Source organism: Carcharodon carcharias, chromosome 1 (assembly GCF_017639515.1).
Source record: "Carcharodon carcharias isolate sCarCar2 chromosome 1, sCarCar2.pri, whole genome shotgun sequence".
In the NCBI taxonomy this organism is placed as follows: domain Eukaryota; kingdom Metazoa; phylum Chordata; class Chondrichthyes; order Lamniformes; family Lamnidae; genus Carcharodon; species Carcharodon carcharias.
Window position 1 is genome coordinate 17987321 of NC_054467.1, and position 26686 is coordinate 18014006.

The 26686-nt window shown below is 42.0% G+C and overlaps 1 protein-coding gene across 2 annotated transcripts in view; it reads right to left on the reverse strand.

Moving 5' to 3' along the window:
• Nucleotides 1-5217: 5217 nt before the first annotated feature.
• The window catches only part of hpse (heparanase), a 28179-nt gene continuing 6710 nt past the window's right edge, over nucleotides 5218-26686 (reverse strand). For both annotated transcript variants that reach the window (XM_041186162.1, XM_041186155.1), the window contains exons 3-12: nucleotides 19438-19560; nucleotides 18996-19166; nucleotides 17139-17313; nucleotides 16282-16329; nucleotides 15089-15182; nucleotides 14402-14508; nucleotides 12888-13002; nucleotides 9808-9935; nucleotides 7863-8009; nucleotides 5218-5506 (exon numbers count right to left, since the gene is read on the reverse strand). In XM_041186162.1, the coding sequence (XP_041042096.1) occupies nucleotides 5347-5506; nucleotides 7863-8009; nucleotides 9808-9935; nucleotides 12888-13002; nucleotides 14402-14508; nucleotides 15089-15182; nucleotides 16282-16329; nucleotides 17139-17313; nucleotides 18996-19166; nucleotides 19438-19560 (1268 nt within the window). In that variant the 3' untranslated portion in view covers nucleotides 5218-5346. The remainder of the gene's footprint in view (nucleotides 5507-7862; nucleotides 8010-9807; nucleotides 9936-12887; nucleotides 13003-14401; nucleotides 14509-15088; nucleotides 15183-16281; nucleotides 16330-17138; nucleotides 17314-18995; nucleotides 19167-19437; nucleotides 19561-26686) is intronic.

The following is a 26686-nucleotide window of genomic DNA, read 5'->3' on the forward strand; positions in this document are numbered from 1 at the left end:
GCTAGATCTGGATCGGAATCGGAATCTAGACCCGAACCTGGAGCTAGATCTGGATCTGAATCTAGACCCGAACCTGGAGCTAGATCGGAATCTGAATCTAGACCCGAACCTGGAGCTAGATTTGGATCTGAATCTAGACCCGAACCTGGAGCATTGATAAACCCTCTATTCAAGAAGGGAGGGAGGCAGAAAAAACCAGCACCTGTCCGCCCAGTTGGCTTGACATCTGCCCTGGGAGAAGGTGTAGGCATTGATCGTTAAAGAGGTTATAGCTGGGCACTTAGAGAAACTCAAGGTGATCGGGGAGAGTCAGCATTGTTTTGTGAAAGTTTAACCAATTTATTAGAGTTCTTTGAAGGAGTAACACGTGCTGTGGATAAGGGGCAGTCTGTCGATTGCCCTGCACTTGGATTGCCAGAAGACATTTGATAAGGCACCACGTCAAAGGTTACTGTGGAAAAATAAAAGCTCATGATGTAGGGGGGCAATATATTAGTATGGATAGGAGATTGGCAGAAAACAGAGTATGTATAAATGGGTATTTGTCTGATTAGGAGGTGATAAGTGGAGTCCTGCAGGGGCCTCAACTTTTTACAATTTACCTCAATGTCTTAGATGAGGGAAGCGAAGGCATGGTAGCTAAATTTCCAGATGACAAAAGATAGGTAGGGAAGTATGTTGTGAAGAGGACATAAGGAATTTGCATCTAGATAAAGATAGGTTGAGTGAGTGGACAAAAACCTGGCAGGTGGAGTATAATGACAGAAAATGTGAAGTTCATATATATGTTCATATCTGGATCAAGATCTAAACCTGGAGCTAGATCTGGATTCAAGATCTGTACCTGGAGCTGCATTTGATTTTGGATCTACATCTAGAACTGGATCCAGATCATATCTTGGGATATGATATCTGGACCAGGACCTTTAATCCCAGATGTTACCATTGCATGTGGCGTTCTTCTCCTGTCCACCACTCACATTAATCCATAGGGTTTAACAGAAAAGTCATACAAAAGAGTCATACAGTCTCCTCTCCGCAGATGCTATCAGACCTGAGTTTTTCCAGGTATTTTTATTTTGGATTTCCAGCATCCACAGTTTTTTGCTTTTATCTTAAGTAAGGGTATGCAGCACAAAAACAGGTCATTCAGACCAACAGATCAATATTGGTGCTTATGCTGCACAAATGCCTTCACCCAGCTCTTATCTACCCCCTTCTATGCATCAGTTGCTTATCCTGCTTCCTCTTAAATGCATCTATGCTATTTGCCTCAGATATTCCTTGTGGTAGCAAGTCCCACATTCTGACCACTATGGGTGAAGAAGTTTCTCTCCCAAATTCCTTATTGGATTTATTAGTAACTCTCTTACATTTGTAGCTCCTAGTTATGGTCTCTCCTGCAAGTGGAAACATTCTCCATGTGTACCCTATCAAACCCTTTCATAATCTGAAAGGCTTCTGACACGTCACCCCTCAATCTACCCTTTTATAAAGAGAGTCCCAGCATGTTCAATCATTCTCCATGTATATTATTAGCAAATGCAGTTAAAAAGACAGTCCAATAAGTTTTTATTCAAAAAGAAATTTAAAAAGACTAAACATCAGATATATTAATACATAATTTCCCAAAAATGTTGTATTTTTTTTCAAAACATAACATTGCATTATACTCCTTTAAAACTCCAATACTAAAAATGACAAAGTACAAAAGAATACTTCATTAAGGTAATGAGAATGTATCACACCAATTGCATTTAATTCATCTTGCAAAATTTATGGGTGACAAAAATGATACTTAGCAGGAGACACTCCAAGAAAGAGAGAGTTCAAACAATCACCAGCCATAGGAGGAATATTTTTTCCAGTTGATTCAGAAATTAAGCAATAACCTGAACACACTGCTTTTCAAAACAGAGAAGGAGCTCAGAAAGAAGAGGGGAGGCGGTGGCAGTGATATTGTCACTGGACTAGTATTCCAGATACCCAGGGACTTGGGTTAGAATTCCACCATGGCAGATGGTGAAATTTGAATTCAATAAGAAAAGAAAATCTGGAATTAAAAGTCTGGTGGTGACCATGAAACTATCGATTGTCATAAAAACCCATCTGGTTCACTAATGTCCGTTAGGGAAGGAAATCTGCTGTCATTACCTGGTGTGACTCCAGACCCACAGCAATGTGTTTGACTCTTAAAATGCCCTCTGAACAAGGGCAATTAGGGAAAGGCAATAAATGCCACATCCCATGAATGAATTGAGAGTGAGTGTCCAACAGCAACATCCCCGTCTGCTCTTTCAATGGCGTCAACTTGTTTAGTTCAAATATATTAACAGCTTATTTTAACTTGTTGATTGAGAAATGTCATGAGGTTTCAAATGCTCACACATCTGCAGAATCAGCTTTCATTTCTACGAACGACGTCTGGGCTCCCACATTACTACATATTACCTTCCATCTGCCAAATTCTTGCCCATTAATTTAACCTGCCTAAATCCTTTTGCAGTCTCTTTACGTCCTCCTCACACCTTACTTTCCCAATTAGCTTTCTAATGCCAGCAAAGTTGGATGCAATACACTCCATCCCCTCATCTAAGTCATTGATATAAATTGTAGATATCTGAAGCATAAGCATGGGTTCTTGTGATACCCCACTAATTGCAGTCTGCTAACATGAAAATTACCCATTTATTCCTATTGTTTTCTGATATTAACTAATCTCCAAATATGTTAATACATTATTCCCAATCCTAATCTAATGAGCCCTAATTTTCTGTTTTGTCCAATACCTCAAGTACTTTTTGAAAATCCAAATACACTACATCCATTGGTTTCCACTTATCCACCTTTTTAGTTACAAGCATAGCAAAAAAAAGTCCGATAGATTTGTCAAATAGGATTTCCTGTTCACAAATCTGTGTTGACTCTCAAAGTACCCATTTATCATGTCACCAATAATAGATTCTAGCATTTTGCCTACTACTAATGCAAGGCTAACTGGCCTATAGTTCCCCATTTTCTCTCTTCCTCCTTTCTCGAGTAGCAAGGTTACATTTGCTACTTTCCAATCCATGGGAATTCTGGAAGATCAAAACCTATGCATCCACCATCTCTGCAACCATATCTTTTAAAACCCTAGGGTGTAGGCCACAGGTCCAAAGTATTGTCAGCTTTTAATGCTATTAATCTCTCCAGCGCCATATCTTTGATACTAATATCCATAAGTTTCTCATCTTCACTAGACCCTTGGTTCCCCATTTCTTCCAGAACACCTTTTTATGTCTTCCACTATGATGATAGGTACAAAGTATTTGTTTAATGTATCTATCATTTCCTTATTCCCTCTTATAATTTCTCCTGTCTTTGCTTCCAAGGGATCTGCATTTACTCTTGCTAATCTCTCCCTTTTTAATGTACATATAGAAGCAGATTATAAAAGCTTCTGACTCTAGCTAGTTTAATCTCATCCTATTTTCTCTGTCAATTTTTGGTCATCCTTTAAAGAATTTTAAAATCTTCCCAATTCTCAGGCTAACTATTCTTTTTGACAACATTATAAGCCACTTCCTTTAATTCAGTACCACGCTTACTTTTTTTTTTAAGCCATGGTTGACATTTTTCTGTGGAGTTTTTATTCCTCAAGTGATTGTATATTCACTGTGAATTTTGACTTCATTCTTTACATTTTTGTAATTGTCCCTGGTCACACCTTTTAATTTATCTGTCCAGTCAATTCTGCTGCTTATCCCAAGTAGTTTGCTTTGTTCAGATTTGAGACCATAGTTTTAGACGAAACTAAATCACTCTCAAAGGCTATAAAATTCTAATATATTTTGGTCACTTCCCTAGAAGTTCCTTTACTACAATTAACCCTGTCTCACTGCACAACAATAATAGTCTGCTCTCTAATTACTGTGACAGCACCAATGTAGGGGAAAGAATGTAAAACAGGCAGGCACAGCTGCAGCAGAATTTCTCAACTCACAGCTGCCCACGTTGGACATCTTGACACCCACTCACCCATCCCAGGGGATTTCCATGTCACCTCGGCACCATTGTACACAGGCCACTCTCACCCAGCCATGCAAAGTCACCAATGCCAGTGAGGGCTCAGTGACTCCAGAATCCTGTAAAATTGCCTTTAGAGTTTTTGGAAAACGGAATTAGAGAGTTAAAATGTTAACAGAATTAGACACAATATTTAAAAAACTACACAGAACATAAACAAATAAATAGTAGCACCTTATGTAGAAATATTTTGACAAAAATCATTGTGACTACCACCTAGAGACTTAAGGGAATTAAATTCCCTGGAAAAATGAAGACACAAGTTATTTTATAAAACACAGACACCCACTCAATTTGGAGTAGGAATTGGTCCTTGATGTTCCTGTCTTATGAGCCAATTTCGCACCCAACCCATAACAAGGTACGGGAGCTATCATATTAGCATTGGTGGCTGCCCGGCTACCCACCATAAAATGGGCAACAGGCAAATTCAATGATGAAGCAAAAGGGCCAGCACTTACTTGGGGATGCCTGCAAGAAAGAGGGCAGAGTTGAGTGGAGCAGGTGACAGGTCTGCTCCACTCAGGTTTCCCCAGCTATCACTGCCTCTGCTATCAAAAAAGATGAGGTTTTATTTCTTTCTTTTTAAAAATAAACAACCTTCCTGTGTAACGGGGAGCAGCAGCCAAAAATGTTTTTTGCATTCTGGCAGGAAATTCTCAGTTTTCGCTCACTCATGAAAAATGCAGTACGATTGTCACAACCCAAATTTATATCAAATATCAATATTTGTCGTTAGAAATCTTGGTCCTTTTTGATTAAAAAAAGTCTTGTAGAATTCATGAGCTATTGTGTGATTTAGTAGTTCCACAGTACATATTTAATTAGCTGCAAGTTCAAACCACTCAGCAGGTCTGGCAGCATCGGCGGAGAAGAAAAGAGTTGACGTTTCGTGTCCTCATGACCCTTCGACAGAACTTGAGTTCGAGTCCAAGAAAGAGTTGAAATATAAGCTGGTTTAAGGTGTGTGTGTGGGGGGCGGAGAGAGAGAGAGAGAGAGAGAGAGAAGTTCTCTCTATCTCTCTCTCTCTCTCTCCGCCCCCCACACACACACACCTTAAACCAGCTTATATTTCAACTCTTTCTTGGACTCGAACTCAAGTTCTGTCGAAGGGTCATGAGGACTCGAAACGTCAACTCTTTTCTTCTCCGCCGATGCTGCCAGACCTGCTGAGTTTTTCCAGGTAATTCTGTTTTTGTTTTGGATTTCCAGCATCCGCAGTTTTTTTGTTTTTAAGTTCAAACCACTGCCGGTTGTCCCATTGTATTGATTCTGTTTCATTGACAAGCAGGGGCCTTGGCATCTTGTACCACATAGAATGCATAAGAATGTGCGGGGAGAATGATCGGACTTCCTGGCTGAAGCGCTTTTCCCTTGATAGTCGGCAAGGTCTTCCTGTCCACCATTTTGAGAAGCTCACCGTTGAGTTGAACAGACCTAAGAAACAGACAGAAGCTGTGATTTCTCAAGTAGTACACACCTTTTTGATTACACTTTTCTCCATCTGACAAATTGGGCTGGATTTTTGAGGAGTCATGGAGACTTTGGTAACCACATGCATAATGACACCAGAAACAACAACAGAAAATGCAAAAAAGCTCAGCAGGTCTAGCAGCATCTGCAGAGAGATAAACAGAGTTAACGTTTCAAGTCCATATAACCCTTGCGACATCAGATTGTTCAGGTAACTAAGAAACCTCCACACGAACCAATCCACTTGGTAGAAAGGGTCACCCTCCCATCCAATCCATAGCTGGAACCCCCGACTAGAATCCATAGCTGGCTGCCCCTATGCTTCTACACTTGCCAGATCCTCTCTAAAATCCTTTCAGGTCTCCAAACCATACTCCTGCCTCTACTCATGATAGGTCTTGCTGGGCAATCAGCTTGCAGTCTCCTCCCATATCTGCTGGGTCTCACCTAGTCCTCATCCACTAGGCTCTCACTTTCCAGGATTTTGATGTACTCTGTGCCCTGGAGAGTGTAAGTGCTTCTGCTGGGACTCCAGACCAGGACACCTGCCTTCCAAATAGCAACCCAAGGAAGGGTTGTGTCTTGACAGCTGGTGCAGGCATCTTCCAACATTAAAAAGACAGAAACCAGAGACTTGCAATCTTAAAAAGAAGTAATTAGTACCTTTTTGTGACGCATTATATGAACACATTGAGATAAAATGAGACTTTTGTGGCTGGTTTAAAAAATAAAATGTTATTAGTTGCAAGTATGCTCACCCATAGTGTTCCAGGGACCCACATTTACTTGCTTTTTGATTAACTGAATTATAATTAGTCCCTCCCACACTTAAAAAAGTGAGGAATGACATCGAAACTAGCATTTTTAAAAGTTACAACAGCGACCCTTCTTTTGTCCTCTACACAGAGGATACAGTCTGAGATAGAACATCCACTTGTCTCTGTCGGATGCATTCTTGCCTCCAAATGGAAACAATGGGCAATATTCCCCCCCCACCACCTGTCTTGGGGTTGGGGGAGTGGGGGGGGAGGGTGGTGGGGTGGGATCAGGCGCAGGCGGGCAGGTTCCCGATCGGCGCCCTTGTTTGGGGTCGCACCGACATTTTACGCGGACAGGCCAATTAAGGCCCACTCAGTGTGACATCCGCCAGGAAGCGCTATGCGCTCCCTGAGTGGGTGGGGGATATTCCCTCAGCCGCTAGTGCGCTCTTTCAATCATACACATGAAAGAGCGCGCAGATCTCCCAGAGGCAAAGTGCTGCCTCAGGGAGATCGGCTCAGAATTGAAACAGTAAATAAAGATGAGACAAAAATTTTGCTGCCAAGTCCCCTCACGTGACAGTGTCACATGAGTTAGGACAGGTCCATAACTTTTATTTTAACATATTCTGGAACTTTTAAATCCCTCATGAAACCTCATCCCGCCTGCGAATGAGGTTCCATGCTTTCTCAGAAACTCAACAGGGCTCCTGGCCTGCCTGCCAACCTTAAGGTTGGATGGGCAGGTCCATTAATGATGTCAATTACTTAATGGCCTTAATAGGCCGTTGGCAGGTCGGCGGGCGCTCAGCCGAGTTGGCTACGTGCCTGCCGACCTGAAAACGTGAATGACGCGGGGTGACATTGGGATGCCCGCCCGACATCACCCTGCATCATTCAACATGTCGGTGAGCGGGCCCCGCCTCCGCTCGCCAACCGGAAGATACAGCCCAATGGGCACAAGCCTCACCCAAGGATTTGAACACAATCTCGGTGGAGACTATTCTCCAGAGGCAGTGTGGCGCCATTACTTTGAGGTCTGTTCAGATGTTGTGAAAGATCCCAATGCCAATATTTAATGAAGAGCAGGGAAGTTTTCTCTCACTATCCTGACCTTATTTATCCTTCAACAAGTAGCACTGAAAACACAGTATGGTCATTTATCTCATTGCCGTTTATGGGAACTTGCTGTGCACTAATTTATTGCTGCATTTCCCTACTGTAATTACACCTAAAGTACTTCACTTGGATGTCCTGAGGATGTGAAAAATGCTGTATAAATGCACATTCGTTATTTCTTTGCTCGCACTCATAAATTTGGCTGAAATAGGATTACACAGTGTGGTGAGATTTGCAGAGGTTGTGGGGGCAGGCAGGGAAAATAGTTACCACAGAAAAGGCCCATTACTTGGTTTCTTCAACTCGGCTTCAAGCAGTTTGGAAAGGGAAAGAGAGAGAGAGGCACAGAGTGAGACCTCAAAACAGAAACGTCAGCACAATGCAGAGTATTAATGTTTGGACAATCCAGTCACTTAATTTATTAGAAAACAAGGTTTGCTTACTGCGAATATAATCCTTCCTCACTGTCACCGGGTTGGAGCAAGAACTGAACAGTTTTGTTGAACAAACTGCAACACAGGAGAATGCGCTTGTCTTGATCACTCAGATTTAAAGCAAACATCGTTACTGATCCTTTTTGATAGATTTGGCTGGAAGTGGAAAAAGATGAATTGGTGTTAGTTAGTTATAGATAATCAGATTGTTGAGCTGCTCCTCCCAACCTGAAATGCACACCCATGCACTGTGGTTTAGTTGCTAGTATGGAGTTTTCAATAGTTTAGTTATAATATCCTTTGCAAGTTGTGCAATGACACTGACACACACACACACACACTCAGACACACACACACACACTCAGACACACACAGACGAGAGGTCGGTGGTCTTGCCCACCGGCTGGAGAGCTGGCGAGAGCCCCGCGTAACCCAGGGACAGAAGTCTCACCCGCCAAGATCTAGCAGCCAGAGGCACCCACCCAAGGCCCATAATCGCCGATGGACCCGGGCACAAGTAAGTGATGGTGGGACAGGGTTGCGGGGGAGTTGGCAGAAAGGGCAGGAGCATGCCTCTCAGCTGGCTCCGCATGTCTGAGGCTGGGTCCCTCAAATCATGCACTGAGTGCCTTTGAACACAGGAGCCCTGGAAGGTTTACTTATCGGTCTTCCCAAATGGTGAGTTCTCTGGCTGCCCGCGAGTGAAAAACAGTGGCAGTGGGATAAGGCCCTCAAGTGGATGTTAATTTCCCACGTAAGGGCCTCAGTTGGTGGCAGAGTGGGAAGCCTGTCCACAGCACAACAATTACAGGTTTCCTTCAGAGGGTTTTATTTGCAGCCTTCCCAGAAAACAAATTAAAAAAATGTCTGGCCGTTCTGACTTTGGTCCCAGCTGCATTTAAAAACGAGACAATTTAAAATTACCCTTCATAACAAAAAAGAAAAATGCAAAACAAATAATAATTGAATGGATTGCTGCCCAGTGTTTCTAGATTTATACCCTTGGAATTAAACTAATCAGTAATTATTGCACTGATTTATCTCACAAACAACAGAAGCACATTGTATTGAAGCTTGCTAATGACGGAATGTTATTGTACAAATGCTTAGCATGTTCCTTTATTTTAATGGAAATATTAACTCATTTATTATAAATGGGCAATATTTAATTTCAAAGAACAATTTAATTGGAGATTGCATTTAAAAAATTTTACATTGGCATGTTTCCTGTTGTCATGTATTGTCAACCTTAACCTCGCCAACCCTCACTCACTCACGAAATTGGCTTGGAGGTGGGGGTAGGTGTGATGTGAGCTGGAGTGAGGCCTGAGGCTTAGCGGCGCCCAAGTGTGGTGTTTACTGAGAGCAGTGGGAAAGCAGGGTCTATCTGGGGAGAGAGCCAGGGAATGCAGCTGGGCCTGAACACTGGCAGCCATAGGAAAGCATGTGAACACATGCTCCAAAGTCTCTCCCTCTCTGTCTTCAAATACTCCCAGTTGCTGATGTATGCTGCTCCTCCAATCACAGCTCGTTTCTCTCCCAGGTTTGAGGCTAATAGGCTCAATTGTGAGCCTATCTGCCGCAAACACTCTGAAGAAGGGTCAGACAGATTTGAAGCATTAACTCTGTTTCTCTCCCCACAGACGCTGTCAGGCCTGAGTTTTTCCCAGCATTTTCTGTTTTTATATCAAACAGAGGCTGTGATTGGAGGAGCTGGCCTCTCAAGGAAGCCTCAAACACACTGAGCCATCTTATCAGCATTTTCATCAATCACTTATTGCAGCCAGCAGGTTGGACAAGCCTGTTCTAATCAATAAACAGACTTAAAGTGAAACTCTTGACTCCATGGTAACAGTAGCAACCAGTAAAGTGCAATTAAAACGCATCCCATCCAAATACACAAAATGCTCCAGGCCAGCATTAGGTGAGAAAAGTATTCAGGATGATTCTTTACCTATTGGGGTTGGTACAGTGCATGTACACACGCAGTGTTCCATTGCTGGCTGCATCTCTGTGCACAGCAGATACATTCAGCACCTTGGTGCTGACAAGCTTCTTGTAAATGAGAGAAAGCCAATAATCCTGCACAAACACAGAAACACGTATGTTTTAATCATAGTTACACAACACACACACACTGGTAAGGCCAACATTTATTGCCCTTCCCCAATTGCCTTTGAATCATCACCTTCTTAAATACAATCAAGTCCATGAGTATGGACTGGCATATATTCAAGATTGGAAAAGGACAGCAGATTTCCTTCCCTGAAGGATATCAGCAAAGTAAAATGTAAAAAAAAATACAAACAATCCCCTGGTTATATGGTCAACTTTTTAAAATTCCAAATTTTATTTAATTAATTAAATTTAAATTCCCCAACAGCTGGGTGGGATTCGAACTCTTGTCTCTAGATCATGCGTCCAGGCCTTTGGACTATGATGCCAGTAACATAACTACTATAGTATTGCACACCCTAGTAATCTTCACTGAATGAGACTTCAAATCCCAGCATGGCAGTTTGAGAACTCAGTGTAAACAAATATTTGGAAACACAAAGCTGGTTTTAGAAAAGTGATCACAAAGCTGCTGGACTAATCAAAAAAAAACCCTAATTGGTTCATGAATATCCTTTAGAAAGGAAACCTGCTGTCCTTAACCCAATTTGGCCTATATGTGAGTCCAGTCCCAAATCAATGACGTTGACTCCTAACTGTCTTCTGAAGCAACCTAGCAAGCCATTTCAATAGAGTATTCAACTCCACTGTGTCTCCTGCCAACGCAGTCTGGCTGTCTGCGCATGCACACTGGTCCATGCGGACGTCATTCTGCTGCACCCAGCCTGCCAGAAAGCCTTTAAATGGAAATATGTTTATCCTGCAGTAATAGCATCCCACTTTGTTATACAGTACAAGGGAGAAAAAAATAAGAGTGCAGAGCGAGAGACAGAGCTAGAGTGAGTTAGGGCTAAGGGACACAGACAGGTCAAACAAATTATCGGTTCCAGGAAACCTTGTAAAGTCTGACTTTACCGAGAAAACTTCTATTGGAGAGGCAGAAGACACAGTCTCATCTCTCACTGATATTGCATCAGACAGTTGGGTGCGGGTGGGGTGGGGGGGGGGGGCAGAAAATGATGGTGTAGTAGCATTGGTGCTGGACTCAGGGTAATGCTCTGGGAACCTGGGTTTGAATCCTGCCATGGCAGATGGTAGAATTTGAATACAATAAAAATCTGAATTAGAAGTCTAATGATAACCATGAAACCATTGTCAATTGTTATAAAAACCCATCGGGCTCACTAATGTCCTTTAGAGAAGGAAATCTGCTTTCCTTACCTGGTCTGGCCTACATGTGACTCCAGACCCACAACAATGTGGTTGACTCTTAAATGCCCTCTGAACAAGGGCAATGAGGGATGGGTAATAAATGCTGGCCCAGCCAGCGACACCCACATCCCATGAATGAATTTTTAAAAAAGACAAACAGTACTAATTTCACATTCATCCATACTTAACCCTCTTGCCTGTTGCACTTATCATAAATGCTTACTCGCACTCAGATTAAAATACTTAACATTGAAGTTACTTGTAAGTTGATGAGCAACACTTGCACCTTTCATTCTCTATAAAATCAATTATGAAGAGCCACCAGCAATAGTAATTTTAGCAGGATCCAGAACAGTTGTCTATATCCTTCAGTGGAGTAACTGACATCCACGTACTATACTGAGAGGTAGTTTATTTGGGGTCTAGCAAAGTGCTTGGACTATTATTCAGTTTCAAATCACTAATCATCTTAAATGATAATTTAGGTGCAGGCAGCACCCCTCAATGTTCCCAACAAGTGGTGTTTCCTACATAATTGTTGCAATGCTGCAGTGTCTGGGAGGTTAATTATTTAACGAATCCCTTGAGACGCCAGGGCAAATCTGGAGAGTTGGCAACCCTGCTTTCACTCCCCTCCACTCATGGCTACATCCCACTCTTGGCATTGAAAAGGATAAAATGGTGTGCTTGGCTAAAATGGAGGTCAACAATCCCAATCTTGCAAACCTTTGAAAGTGGCATGAGGGGAAATTATAAATTGCACACATATGCACGCCGTAAAATGCTTTTTGGTTTGGCGACTTGTGGGGGCAGTGAGCACAGTGGAAGAGTGCAGGAATCCCTCTCCCCCCACAGCCCCAAAGTTAGGCCATTTATTATTCACTCGACAATTGGCCTCAACCACACAAAATCCAACACCCACCCCCCCCCACCCAAGTATAATGTTCAAATTTCTATATGTCCTTACAACTAATGAAATGGCCACTCCCCAAACTTATATCCTGATGGAAACATATTCTGTTCATAATTTTTCAATCATGCCAGAGAGAGCAAGGTCGCAAGAGAGCGAGAGCACACACACATTTTGTCTCAAATCTGAGTAGCATTCAAACACAGGTCCCAGAGGCAGGAAACTGTAACTCTGGTCAACCAGCAGGCACAGATTGAGTGACGCACAATTTTTTGCCCCAACGAATGTTGTTATCATGTGGCAATAGCATGATCAGGAGCAGGTCAGTTCAGGACCTCAACAGGACAGAAGAGAAACAATCCATGGAGTTGAAGCCATGCCTTGGCTGTTGTGCCAGTACACATGGCACAGCATGTCTCATAGCCCAGTCTTTCTTTCCTCCATATGCAACACAGCTGAGACTTTAAAGGGAAGCCCACGTACAAGTAAAAGTTAGATCCAAGATGACAAACTCGGTCTCAAGGTAATGTTCCAGTGCAAGCGGTAACAATGCTCAAGAAACCAAGGCACACTTACTGGGTTTGCTTCAGTTAACACTTGTGAAAACTGGTTGCTTCATCAATCCAAGATTCTTTGAGTTAGGTACTGGTTAAACCAGGGACAAAAAAACCGACAACCCTCAAAATGGCTCTGGACGTTTATAATGTAAGGCCAAGTTAATGTTAGTTTAAGCTTTTAAAAAATTCTGTATTATAAAAGGTCACCTCTTACTTCATTAAACACAGAATAATACATACGGGCAATGGGTCAAGTGTTCTATCCACCAGCTGGTAAAATCCTGCACCAAACAAAGCCTGTCTGATAACAACATCAATGCCCAATTTAGCCGACAGTCCAAGTTTGTCCAACCACCTGTAAAGCAATGTAGAGTAGATGAGGACCTGGGCTGATTAAATGCTGCTCACATCTGCTCAAATGAAAATTTAGAAAAACTGTCCTTAAAATCCATCATATATTTTTAAATTGCGTACAACTGTATGCAGGTAATGGATGTTAACTGTAGGTCCACTTGGGCCCCTATAAGTAGACAACAGACTAAAACTGTGGTTGTTGGATTGGGAGATATAAGTCTGCAATGTGTAAATGTGTAAATAAATATTTCTAAAAATTGTGTAAAGTTTGGCTCCAACCTTTACCAACTGGCTCTCTGGATTAAAGCACTAAGTGGTGGGAGTAGCAGTCTCCCATGCATTGAAAATCAAGTATTCTATAGATCTGATGGGATTATCATTAGGCCAAGTTAGAATGGCAAGTCATTAAAACTTTCAATTTATCAGGCTAATTAGCAGTTCTAAATTGTAGTGACAGTAAGTGTGCTACAAATTCTCTCAGTAGCACCAATCCAACCACACCAATCAGGGAAGGTGGATACAATTAGTCAGGATTCCCATTACTAATTGCAATCCTGCAACATCTTTGAAGTGTGATGTAGGTGTTGGAGGAAAAGACAGAATTGAGTTTGTCTGTGATTCCATTGAATGGATATCCAAGCCAGTCAGGGCTCACAAATGAATAAAGTCGGTTGGTTGAGGTACAGGAGGGCGATTGTTATCCATGCAGCTGAACCTCACTCAGCAAAGAGTCAAGGGCTGGTCAGTTTCCAAAGTCCCCTAGATACCTAGTGGTAATTCTATTGCACTTGTTCATCTTGAGAGGGGACAGGGATGATAGATCCACTTTAGAGGGTTTTTGCAGTTTGTCATTTGAGTAGCTTCCAAAATAAGATTCTTGCAAACATTCCACGAACTGCAGAAGGGAGAAAAAAAAGCATAAAAATGTTGATAAACTAATGATAAAAGTTTTAAAGCCCATTTGGCGTAATGGACACAGGCTGAACATAGGGGCCCAGGATTTCCCAGTGAATTCGATGCTGGGTCTTTCACCTCTGGTGAGATTGGTGCAATCCAGTCAGGCCAATGGGATGACACTTTCTCAGGCTATCAAGGTCCCACACCAATTGAGTTTAGGTAGCCTCTATCCAGCTTCAGGGCAGAGGGAGTTTCGCAGGACAAAGAAAAAAATGCCCACATGTGGAGAAGGACTAGCTGAAGATGAAACAGTAGTGCAGATGCAGGGTGATTTTCAGAAGGTGGGCTTAACCCTTGATTCGGAGCAGACCAGGAAGAATTGGACTTTACACCGGGTTTCAGATTCAGATGCTGGATTATACAAGTGTGTTTACCACTGTGCTAAAAATAACAGGAATTGGTCCTCAAGTGACTCTCAGAGTAAACAGATGTTTCCTACTCACATAAAACCAGCTACATATTTGTCTGATAGATCAGGAGCACCTCCTCCAAAAGCAGAACTGGTCTCCCCTAACCACACTTTCTTATCAGGAACAATTTTAGACGCAACCTGTTGTAAGAGAAGAGCAAGAGGTTAAGCTGGCAATTGTTCCATGACCTAGTACGTCAGAGAAGCTAAGAGAAGTGAAGTGTGGATGATTTAGATCTGGTATTTGTAAATGACCTGTAAAATGTCTGGGAATGGAGGTCCATGAAGGAACAGTGAGAATACTTATAAAGTTCAACGTAATCTGGCACACTTGGGATACAAAGACCAGAAGCTGTATAATCAACTTTAAAAAAGGACTCATTTCATAAAGAGGGAACAACTTAAGGAAATGGATCTGTCCAATGATCTGAGCAAAAAAATACATTAATTTTAAATTTAATGAGGAATTCTTCTGTTCAATGCTATAGGCAGCAGAACTCACACATACTTGGCTTCTGTAACCAGATAGCAGTGACTATTGGGGGGAGAAACATAAGCACTGCTGCAAATGGCCCTCCAATTAGTTATCTTTTGGGGCATATCTTATAATCTTTTGTTATAAGTTTCCATCATTACCAAACATTTGGCGATGTGGGGGGTAGTTTAAGATTTTAAACCTCTCATGGATTTAACTAGCTGTTGAACATGAATATTTGCTTACCTCAAAAATTTGATTAATTTTAAGCACGAGGCTGTCCAAAACCTGGGGGCTCAGGAAGTCCTTCAGCGATGCATTCCGCCCATTCACATAATAACTGGGAAAGGATGGAGAATTTTATTGAGACGGCATGCACTTCAGAGTAATGCGAGTCAGTGAATGCTTGCCTCTGATTACAGGAAGCAGCAGATTTAGATCTTTTCAAGAGCAAGGCTTAATTGCTTTGATTCAGTAGAAATTAAATGAAAATGAAAATGAAAATGGTGGGCTTGAGCTACTGTGTTTCCAGAGCTTCTGTTCAGCTCCTATCAACCATGAAACACATTAGACATACTTAAATACTAGCTTCCCTTCCTAAAACACCCCAACCACCAAAATATGTCCCATTATTAAAGGATATCGAACCGTGAAGATCAAGAGACCTTTTCCATTTATCAGAATGGTCACACAGGATCACAAAACGTCTATGTCCCACTTCCCCCCCCCACCCCCCCGCCCCACATATCCTTCAATATCTCTATCAGCCAAAGGCATAACCATCATTTCTAAAATTCATAACTGCGTCCATTGTCTCAGCTATTACACATATTCACCAAGCTTGTGTGTAGGATGCTCTTTAAAAACTGAGTACTCAACTTCTCAGGTAACCTTCGAGTCTGTGTTTCCTTGTCCTACAGCTCATGTAAAAAAAATGAATTAATAAACTGGATTACAGAAGATGTTCAATGTTAAGATCTTAACTACCTCAGTAACATCATCTGCAAGACATGTAAATATCTCCAATGCCCATAGTCTCTCCTCAAAGCATCCCAGTTATCAAATTTAGTCGCCCCTCTTTATATTCCCTCCAAATCCAGGATGTTTCCCATTTCGATCAATACCCAGAGCTTCACATAATTGTCAAGGTGAGGGCAGAACAATGCTTGCACTAACAGCACAGATCACTTACTGGACTGTCAAAGACAATGCTAGGATAGTGTAACCCATGCAATTGCCCAAGGCTCTAAACGGATCCAGTGAATATTTAGTATCATTGACCAGTGAAGGCCCCAAACCGAAATCCCTTGCAAGGCAAAAGCTGTCCCAGCCACATCTGAAGATTCTGTTTGCTTTTCTCAATGCCTCTTCATGTTATACCAACAGTTTCTAGTCAAAGCTGAAATATATCATTTTGTCAGCATAAATAGGTTACCTACTGGTGCCAGGTGACTGCATCAAGGACTTTGCCTCCAGTTTTAAGGAACCTAAAATAATGTAAGGGGATATATTAGCTAAAAATCATTGTGTAACAAAAAAACACCCAGAATTTCTTATTGTTTCAAACTCAAACTGCTGGACCAGGAAATAGACACATATGCAGACTTATGTGTCCCCAGCCAAAAGTTGAGGAATGGCTTATTGTCCTCCTTTTAAGTGTACGTGGGAGCTTCATTGCCTGACAATCTAGAATTCTCTTTTGCAAGTGAAAGCCATTCTAACATAACAGCTGCAAATGTTTCTAAAGTGTATGAACAAACCCCATCTCGAATAGAATTGTTTCTTGTGCATCATGTCTGTGATTGAAACTAGACAATTTATGGGCCTAATCATCATTTTCAGATCGGAACATCTGCCACCTCAGGTCGATGAAGAGCAGGGGAGCTCTCTCCAATGTCTTTGCCAATACTTGTCCTCTTCATCACTAAAAAAACAGATTATCTGGTCACTGGCCTCATTGCTGTTTCTGGTACTGGCTTTGTTTCCCTACATTAAAGCAATAACAATGCTTCAGCAGTATTTTATTGGCTGTGATGCACTTTGGTACATTCTGAGGATGTTAAGTTATATTTATGCAAATTCTCCCTTTTCTTTTATTCCAAAATCCCTGGTTGACCCAATAGGCAAAAATCTTGAAATGCCACCATGTATTCCTTTTCTGCATACCACCTTGTTGGAGTTGAAGTTTATAGACCAATCGTTATGAGTGAACAAAACCACTGGCAATTAATAGTTGTAAAATAATGAAGGGCATTGCACCTGGAACAGACATTTGGAAAATTGACAACTCACTCACCCTTTCAGCAAGGTGACGGTCGCTCGTTTCCCAGGCTGTCCGATATCCGGTCCATAGAGTCCCGTGTGGTTGAAGATCCTGAATGTATGTAGCAGGCTATACAAATGCTCAAAGTCCTCACCAAGTTGGGTGCCACGAATTTTTATGTGAGCTTTCTTTCTAAAGCTATTGGGCTCTGTGAACACATGAACACAAGTGACAAAGTTGCACATTGTCTACCTGACTTCTGCTTCCCCTTTCGTACCTGGTCACAAACGCTAACAGTTTGTGGCCAACTCCACAGAACTAATTAGGGTCAGCGTTTCAGTAAAAGGACCATAGCTGCCTTGCATATGTTGCATACAGATGTGAAATACTAATTAATGGTAGAAGCAGCATTGTCAATCTAGAACATCAGTGAGAGCTGGATCAATTAAAAATTTCAGGCTGAGTGTCCAAAAATTTAGATGGTTAATATTCGACCATTTACTTCAATGATGGAGCACCCAAAGCACTATGGAGAAAGAATTCCAAAAAGGTGCACAAAGAATTGAGTGAAGAAGTTTCTTCTCAACTCAGTCCTAAGTGATTGACCCCCAAATTCTGAGACTGTGATTGCCATGTTCTAGATTCCCAAATCAGGGGAAACAACCTCTCAGTGTCTACCCTGTCAATCCCCTTCAGAATCCTGTAAGTTTCAATGAGATCACCTTCATTCTTCTAAACTCTAGACAATTTACTCAGTCTCTTATCCCAGGAACCAACCAGCCAAACCTTCACTTCTACTGCCTCCAACGCAAGTTAATATGGAGACAAAAACTACACACATTACACCAGGTGTGGTCTCTCACCAAAGACCTGCACGATTGTAGCAAGACTTCCTTATTCTTGTACTCTAATTCCCTCATAATAAAGGCCAACATGGCACGTGACTTCCTAAATATTGATGTATCTGCATGCTAACTTCGTGTTGCTTGTATGAACACACCCAAGTCTCTCTGAACATCAATATTTAGAAGAAGTTTCACACCTTATGAAAACTATTTTACTTTTCTTATTGCCAAAGTGAACAACCTGTAAGGGACATATCTTTTTATTTTCTGTTGGACTGTGGATTGGGATTGCAATAGCTGCAGTTTGAGAGACATGTCCACTAGAACAGGATGAGATATGAAGCACAACGTTTCAGTCCTGGAACACAGAGTGTGCCATGATAGACAGGGGGGGATGCCAGAAAGGAGTCCTGGACTGAGGGAACTGCTTGACAACAACATTTTAATTGGCTCCTGACCAGGTGACCAGGGTTGTGTGCAAGGACAGTGCAGCTGAATAGCTCCTAGCCTGAAATGAACAAGAGCTAAAACCTCTCTCCTGGGTGTGGAATATTCCAGTAATTCCACAATAATAAATAAGCTGGCTTTTCTCCTCATATCTCTATAACCTGCTCTCTTTCTGAGGAAACCCCTGTAAAAAGGAAAAGGGGAAAACCACTGTTAGAGACATTGAAAAGCAAGAGCTCAACCAGTGAACTAAATATAGAGTTTAATTTATGGCATTGGAAGTTAGCAGTTCATATTTCTCTTTCTTTTGCCACTGGTTAAAGAAAATTTATTCAATGAACAGTTATTTACTTAAGTTTACAAACTCGGTACTTGTATTCTAACCTAAATTGGGGACAATCTGGTGATGTGTGATCAAACATTTTCACATTTGTATCATCAGCAAACGTAGATGAACTACCCTCAGTCTCTTCATCTAACTCAATATACGTTGGAACATTAACTTCATAAACACTTCAGTAGCTTATTCCAAAGAGAATCTTTTTAATGATTTATTCCCTTCATCTCCCTTTCCTGAGAAAAATCAGTATTAACCTACCATTGCCAAGTTCCCAGGACATGTTATAGTCTCTCGATGCACAGTACTGCAGAAGCTTTTGAGCGTTTGAACTGTCCCATGCATGGTTTTTCCTCAATAAAGCATTGAGACCAAAGATTAAGTGAAGCCCAGCGCAGTTTGCAAAACCATGCAAAATGTCCACAGATCTTTCTACAAGTAAAAAAAGTCAATTATAGATCACATTAGATTCTTGTGCCCACACACTCCACTTACATAATAATAGTGCATTGATCAGCATCACAATCAACTTTACTAGAAGCACATGTTCAATCACACACTGGGACTTAAAGAGGTTCTACTCAATCTCTGGCAAATTGGATCGCAACACCAAAATTAAACCAGATTTTGGTCACTATTTTTAATACAATGTTAATATTACTTTGCAGTTTTTGTACAAAATGGTAGAAAAGCCTTAGATTACCTGAAATTGTAATGTTCTTAAAGTCCTGTTGGAATTCCTCTTTCAGGATTATAGGTGCTTGCAAGGCCAAAAGATATGTCAGATACTCTTCTTTTTCAAAAGGAATCGTATTTAGACAATCACCTACCAGGAGATGAAGTGCAGAAATGGTCAGACACTATTACATTCATAACATTGGAAGGCTCCTCCCCAAAAGTACACACTAATTTGCATTTCCACTGCCAGTTTCTACACCCCAATTAAAAAAAGTCTGAAGCTCTGTATTTTCCACAGAGGTAGCAGAAGCTGAGACTTAGATGGAAAACCCCCATTGTGTACCTTATACTGGAATGTGCAATTTGTGTTGTGTTGGCATTTTTATGTGAAATTCCTCTGCTATTTTTCAAAAGAGTTATTGGTCCTTTAAAAATTGTTGTGCCTCCAATAAATAGATGAATGAAGGAGCATGTTATCTCATGAATATCTAACACTGCTCACACGGATTTCCAGACCAAGAGAATGATGAAACACTTAACATATCGTTTCGAGTGGAGATGGATAATCTATTTCAATTCAAAAATAGATTTTTAGGTGGATGTCATAGGCCTCTATATTAATATCCCTATATTGTTAGGAAGGAGAGATGGTTTCAGTAAGTTATATTGGTATTTGTAGATATTAGGAATGAGTTTTAACTTTAAAGTTTAAGTTTGATTTGTATTTCTGTATCTGTGTACTAAGAAAGGTCAAATGGAGTTTTAATTTCACTTTAAGAAGGTGCATGCATTTCTATTGAGATGTTTACAACTTAAGCTAAGGTAAACAAATGGGTGGAAGAATTAGACTGTTGCCTAGCAACAGGGGGCCACAGAGGACACACGCGCACATTTGTTTTGGAAGCTGTTGGAATTCAGCTGGTTTTGAAAATAGCTGCCAGAGGAGCAGCCTAGAAGGGGCAGATAGCCAGCTCCAAGCTAAAGTAGATTGAAAGTAGCTGCCAGAGAGAGACTGGAGCTAGAGGGGACAGATAGTCAGTCCCAAGCTAAAGAAAAACCCCAAGAATTCAGGGGAGTGGAATAGGAGAAAGTCCAAAGCAGACCTTTTAGTCAAAGGAAGGACAGGAACCTGGAAAAGGTCCCGTAAAGCGTGAGGGGAGAGAGAAAAGCTCCAAGCTTCAGAAAGCAGATTTAAAGCAAAAACAGCTTGCAAGAAGGACCAAAGAGACAACTGAAGGTCCCTAACTCTTGCTATGGGCATGTGAAGCAGTGGTTTACTGTTGATGGCTGAGTCAGAGAGAGACAGTGCGTGGAAAACAGCTTGAGTGCATGTGGTGACCCAGGAGAGAGGAACATCGGAAGGAGAATTCAAAACCCTGGAGGTGAACCCTTGTGGAAGGTGTTTGAGAGAAAGCATTGGTTTGGGAGAAGATTCCAAAGTGAGTCCTTGGAGATTGGAAACCCTCATGTGAAAGAGAGTGCAGTGAGACTGGTTGGCTCATGGTGTGACAAGCATCCGGGGGGGAGTCGAGGAAAGCTCCATAGCATTTGGTTGAGGTGACATCTGTCACTTGGTTTCAGAGTGTGTTGTGTCTGACCACAGGTTGCCTATTGGTACATGGACTGTATACTTACTGTGGACATTAGAGCACAAGATAGATTTTGTAACTTGTCTTATCCTTACAAATCTGTATAGGTATAGTTGTGGGTGAAGGAGTATTGTAATATAGTTCATCTTTTCTTGTTTAATAAAATGTTTTATTCTGTTGTTAAAAGTTCATCAGCTGACTCCTGTGACTCTGTTCAGTAGCTACTCTCCACATATCTAAACAAACAAATAAAAGTTAGGATCTATCAAGCTGGGTTCCACTCTGGGATCAAGCTTGTCCAGGGGCAACCTCGACTGTGGATCATAATATAATTAACCCTCCCCAACAATGATAGATAGAGGTAGGGGAGGTTAACATGTGAAAACCCAGGACCTGATCCCAACACACCACCCACATTCCCTCACCATTTTTATTGTGATGAATAATAGGATGCTGTTGCATTCTGGCAAGGAGGGGTTTAAAATTGGGCGGCTCCATTGCAATCGGGAACTCAGTTTGAAGTTAATGAGAGGGAGGATTTTTTTTTTAAATTACAAAGTATGATCCAATTAGGGGCTGATCTCAGTATCACAAGCTCCACTATACTCCCACGCTTGGGAGTAAAACACATTCATGCCAAATAAGTTAATGCATTCAGTCATTGCATACAACTGTACTAAAGAAAATCATTACAATATCACACCACATAATCTCAACCCTGCTTTTCACAGATGCACAAACAAGGGTTCTAGTAAGAAAAAAAGTCAAAATACATTGCTCAAACAAGGCAATTTAAAATACGAGTTCACCACCTCAAACAAGTTCGGTCTGAAACAGAACAAAAGGATAGGTCTCCTGAAAACCAGCATTTGGCACTTCACAAAAAATTCCAGCAAAGCAAAAAAAACTTTCAAATCTACCACATCCCAAAAATATCAATATAGGACCAGAAAAAGCTGAGAAACCCATAATTAACAAAGCACTTCATTCATTCCCTCATCCTTTCCTCCTATTTCTCCCAGGACCCAACTGCAAAAATCAAGGTTCACACCATGACCGTGCATTCAGTTGGAGATCAGAGTAGTAAAATTCCATGCACAATCCCATTGTGTACACAAACACATCAGACATACAAACAGACAGCTGATCCAAGGTCGATATTTACATCCGTGGAGAGAAAGACAGAGTTAATGTTTGACTTCATGCAGACTCAAAATGTTAACTTTGTCTTTCTCGCCACAGATGCTGCCAGACCTGCTGAGTTCTGCCAGACCTGCTGAGTTCTTCCAGCAATTTTTGTTTTAGATTTTCAGCATCCGCAGTATTTTGCTTTTAATCGATATTTACATGATGTTTTCTCTCCTGTCTCCCTCTTGCTAGGATTTGTATGTGCATGTTTATGCTTCCTGGTGTTGTTCTTCGTCCCCCATCCCAGACAACACTCTTCCCTCCGCCCTGTCTGTAGTAGATTAATGGGGCAGGCGTGGAACAAATAGACTTCAAAAATATGCTCTTCAGGGTGGAGATTACACAGAAATGACTAGGATTAAAAATAACCCTATTGCGCCACTGCAGAATATAAACTGATTATTTCAAGAAAAGTATAGCTATAATTCAGACATTCCATGAAAACATGGATGGTTTATTATGTCTGAACAGCATAGCAATCAGGAACAGAAGGAAGCCACTGTTCATTTAGAAGAGGCACAAAAAGGAATGATTAGTCTCACTTAGCAGCTCAGGCTCCAAAATAACCTTGGAGCTACTGGGAAAGGTAAAAATGTTGATCTTTGGGGAAACTGAGCGACCATTTTAGAATTGAAAAAAAAGTGGAATTCCCAGCCTGCTCCCCACACCCCCCACCCCCGCCTCAACAAAAGTGTTCATAAAGTGTGGCATCTTCCTGCTTGCATCTGTATTTGCTTAAGAACCCTTTCAGACACAGAGTTCACATTTGAAATGGTGAGAGGGTAGAAGAACAGAAGTAGAGCCGCGGGTGGGGGGAGGGAAGAATCTATCTCTATAATTTAGCAATGAACTAACAAAACAGTTAGTTAGTTGCCTAGGTTTCAATGCACCACAACATGTTCCAGGATCTAGTCTGGTCTTATGGTAAACCAGAACCCAGTGTGTTCACATGAATCATGTTCCAATCATAAATATTGTAACATAATAAAGTTTGGAAAGAGAAGTTGAAGGTTTATTGCAAAATTAAAGATTATTGCATTTGGGGTGGATGCAAGGTCAGGGTGGGGGTGGGGGGGATGGTTAATTTGATGAATAGCGGTAATTTTTGTTAAAAAATGTCTTCAAAAGTGTTTGAACTTTGCTTTCTAATTCTTCACGCTAAACAAAAATAAGGAGGGACCTTCACTGTTTGACTTTTCTAGTAATACTCAGAAGAGTTTCTGTTTATGACATTTACTCAGCAGGATTGGAGTTTCTATTTAAACCACTTTCATTTACATAACCTGAGCTGCTAATTTTTTTTTGGAGAGGATGAAGACAGAGGTGGATGGGCCAGTGATCAAGATACTTCCTCACCCTGCCTCCTTCCCCCACCCACCTGCCATTTTTTCAATCAATGGGAACACCCCAGCTATGCCTGTCTCTTTATGGGGTATGTGGAACATTCCTTGTTGCAGTCCTACTCCGGCCCCCTTCCACAACTCTTTCTCCGGTACATCGATGATTACTTTGGTGCTGCTTCATGCTCTCGTCAGGACTTGGAAAAATTTATTAATTTTGCTTCCAATCTCCACCCCTCCATCATTTTCACGTGGTCCATCTCTGACACTTCCCTTCCCTTCCTTGACCTCTCTGTCTCAATCTCTGGTGATAGACTGTCCACCAATATCCATTACAAACCCACCGACACCCACAGCTATCTCGACTACAGCTCCTCACACCCCACTTCCTGTAAGGACTCCATCCCATTCTCTCAGTTCCTTCGCCTCCGTCGCATCTGTTCCGATGATGCTACATTCAAAAACAGTTCCTCTGACATGTCCTCCTTCTTCCTTAACCGAGGTTTTCCACCCACGGTCGTTGACAGGGCCCTCAACCGTGTCCGGCCCATCTCCCGCGCATCCGCCCTCACTCCTTCTCCTCCCTCCCAGAAACATGATAGGGTCCCCCTTGTCCTCACTTATCACCCCACCAGCCTCCGCATTCAAAGGATCATCCTCCGCCATTTCCGCCAACTCCAGCATGATGCCACTACCAAACACATCTTCCCTTCACCCCCCTTATCGGCATTCCGTAGGGATCGCTCCCTCCGGGACACCCTGGTCCACTCCTCCATCACCCCCTACTCCTCAACCCCCTCCTATGGCACAACCCCTTGCCCACGCAAAAGATGCAACACCTGCCCCTTCACTTCCTCTCTCCTCACCGTCCAAGGACCCAAACACTCCTTTCAAGTGAAGCAGCATTTCACTTGCATTTCCCCCAACTTAGTCTACTGCATTCGTTGCTCCCAATGTGGTCTCCTCTACATTGGAGAGACCAAACGTAAACTGGGCGACCGCTTTGCAGAACACCTGCGGTCTGTCCGCAAGAATGACCCAAACCTCCCTGTCGCTTGCCATTTTAACACTCCACCCTGCTCTCTTGCCCACATGTCTGTCCTTGGCTTGCTGCATTGTTCCAGTGAAGCCCAACGCAAACTGGAGGAACAACACCTCATCTTCTGACTAGGGACTTTACAGCCTTCCGGACTGAATATTGAATTCAACAACTTTAGGTCGTGAGTCCCCTCCCCCATCCCCACCCCCTTTCTGTTTCCCCCTTCTTTTTTTTTCCCCAATAAATTATAAAGATTTTCCTTTTCCCACCTATTTCCATTATATAAAATAAAAAAAAAACCCACTAGAGCTATACCTTGAGTGCCCTACCATCCATTCTTAATTAGCACATTCGTTTAGATAATATCACCAACTTTAACTTTAACACCTATGTGTTCTATTGTACTATTGTTGTTGACATCTTTTGATGATCTGCTTCTATCACTGCTTGTTTGTCGCTACAACCACACCAACCCCCTCCACCTCTCTGTCTCTCTATCTCTCCGCCCCCCACACACACACCTTAAACCAGCTTATATTTCAGCTCTTTCCTGGACTCGAACTCAAGTTCTGTCGAAGGGTCATGAGGACTCGAAACGTCAACTCTTTTCTTCTCCGCCGATGCTGCCAGACCTGCTGAGTTTTTCCAGGTAATTCTGTTTTTGTTTTGGATTTCCAGCATCCGCAGTTTTTTTGTTTTTATTACAGCAGAAATCTCCCTGCTTGCAATGGATTGCTACAATCTCTACTCAGCATCTGAATCTTTACTTGAATGTAGAGCAGCAACTTCTGCACCCTCCCCCACAACACCCCCAATCAACTGGGCCGAGACTGAAAACTCGCTACAATTACTAAGTGCTTTAAAAGGTGACGTGAGCTGTGACTGCATTTAATGTGTCACTGGTGTATTAGCATGATTGTAGCCTTCGCACATTAGTTTGCCCCCAAGCTCCTCTCCGGAATGGATTAGTTTAATATAGATGTTAACACATTGAGTTAAAATCAAGCCTCATGTCAAAGTGGATGCATTTTGGAAAAGTTAAAATCTTTCCCATTGTGTGTGTTTTGGGGGTGGGGGTGGGGGTGGTGGGGGGGGGGAGGGTTTGTTAAACTCCAATTAAAGGAGAATGTGAATATTTCCACAGCCTCACCCAGCTGTCCACCTCAACCTCAGTCCCACCCCATAAAGTTGGCATCAAGAACACAAAGAGTCAGAGATCTAGCATGGAAACAGGAGGAGAAGTTACAGTGACTCAGCTATAGGTCCATGGCTAGAGTGCCCTTGCAAGTGCTGAGAAGAAGTATATGCAACATCACATGCAGGGTGTCAGCTGCCAGAAACCACTGAGGAGTAACACGTGACTTAACCAATGTGCCGTCAGCAGTGGGGAGAATGTCAAAGTCACAACATTTTTTTTTGGCTCCTTCCAGGCAACTGCAGCGGGAAGTGGAAAGGATGAGTCAGCATGTGATTCACTGCCATAATATAAAAGCAAAAAAACTGTGGATGCTGGAAATCAAAAGCAATATCCAGGTAATTTTGTTTTTGCTTCAGATTCACTGCCAATTTGCTCAAGTCACACTTGCCTTGTTGTGACATACTGGTGAGAATATTAAGACCCAGTGCTAGCACAGAACAGTAGCAGGGAGAGACTGCGTGCCTTTCCTTGAAATTTATGACCATTAATAGAAAAAGGGCCTCCTCAGTTGATCTGCGGCCACTGTCAAAAACATCCATGTATGCGATTAGCATCCAGTAAGCTTATCCTGTAATCCTTGCTTTTTTTTAAAAAAAATTTGTTCATGGGATGTGACAGTATTTATTGTCCATCCCTAATTGCCCTTGTTCAGAGGACATTTGAGAGTCCACCACATTGCTGTGGGTCTGCAGTCACATGTAGGCCGACCAGGTTAAGGATGGTAAATTTCCTTCCCTAAAAAGGACATTAATGAACCAGATGGGTTTTTACAACAATCCACAATGGTTTCATGGTCATCATCAGACTTTTAATTCCAGATGTTTATTGAATTAAAATTCCTTCCAGATATATTGAATTAAAATTCCACCATTTGCCATGGCGGGATTCAAACCCGGGTCCCCAGAGCATTATCCTGCGTC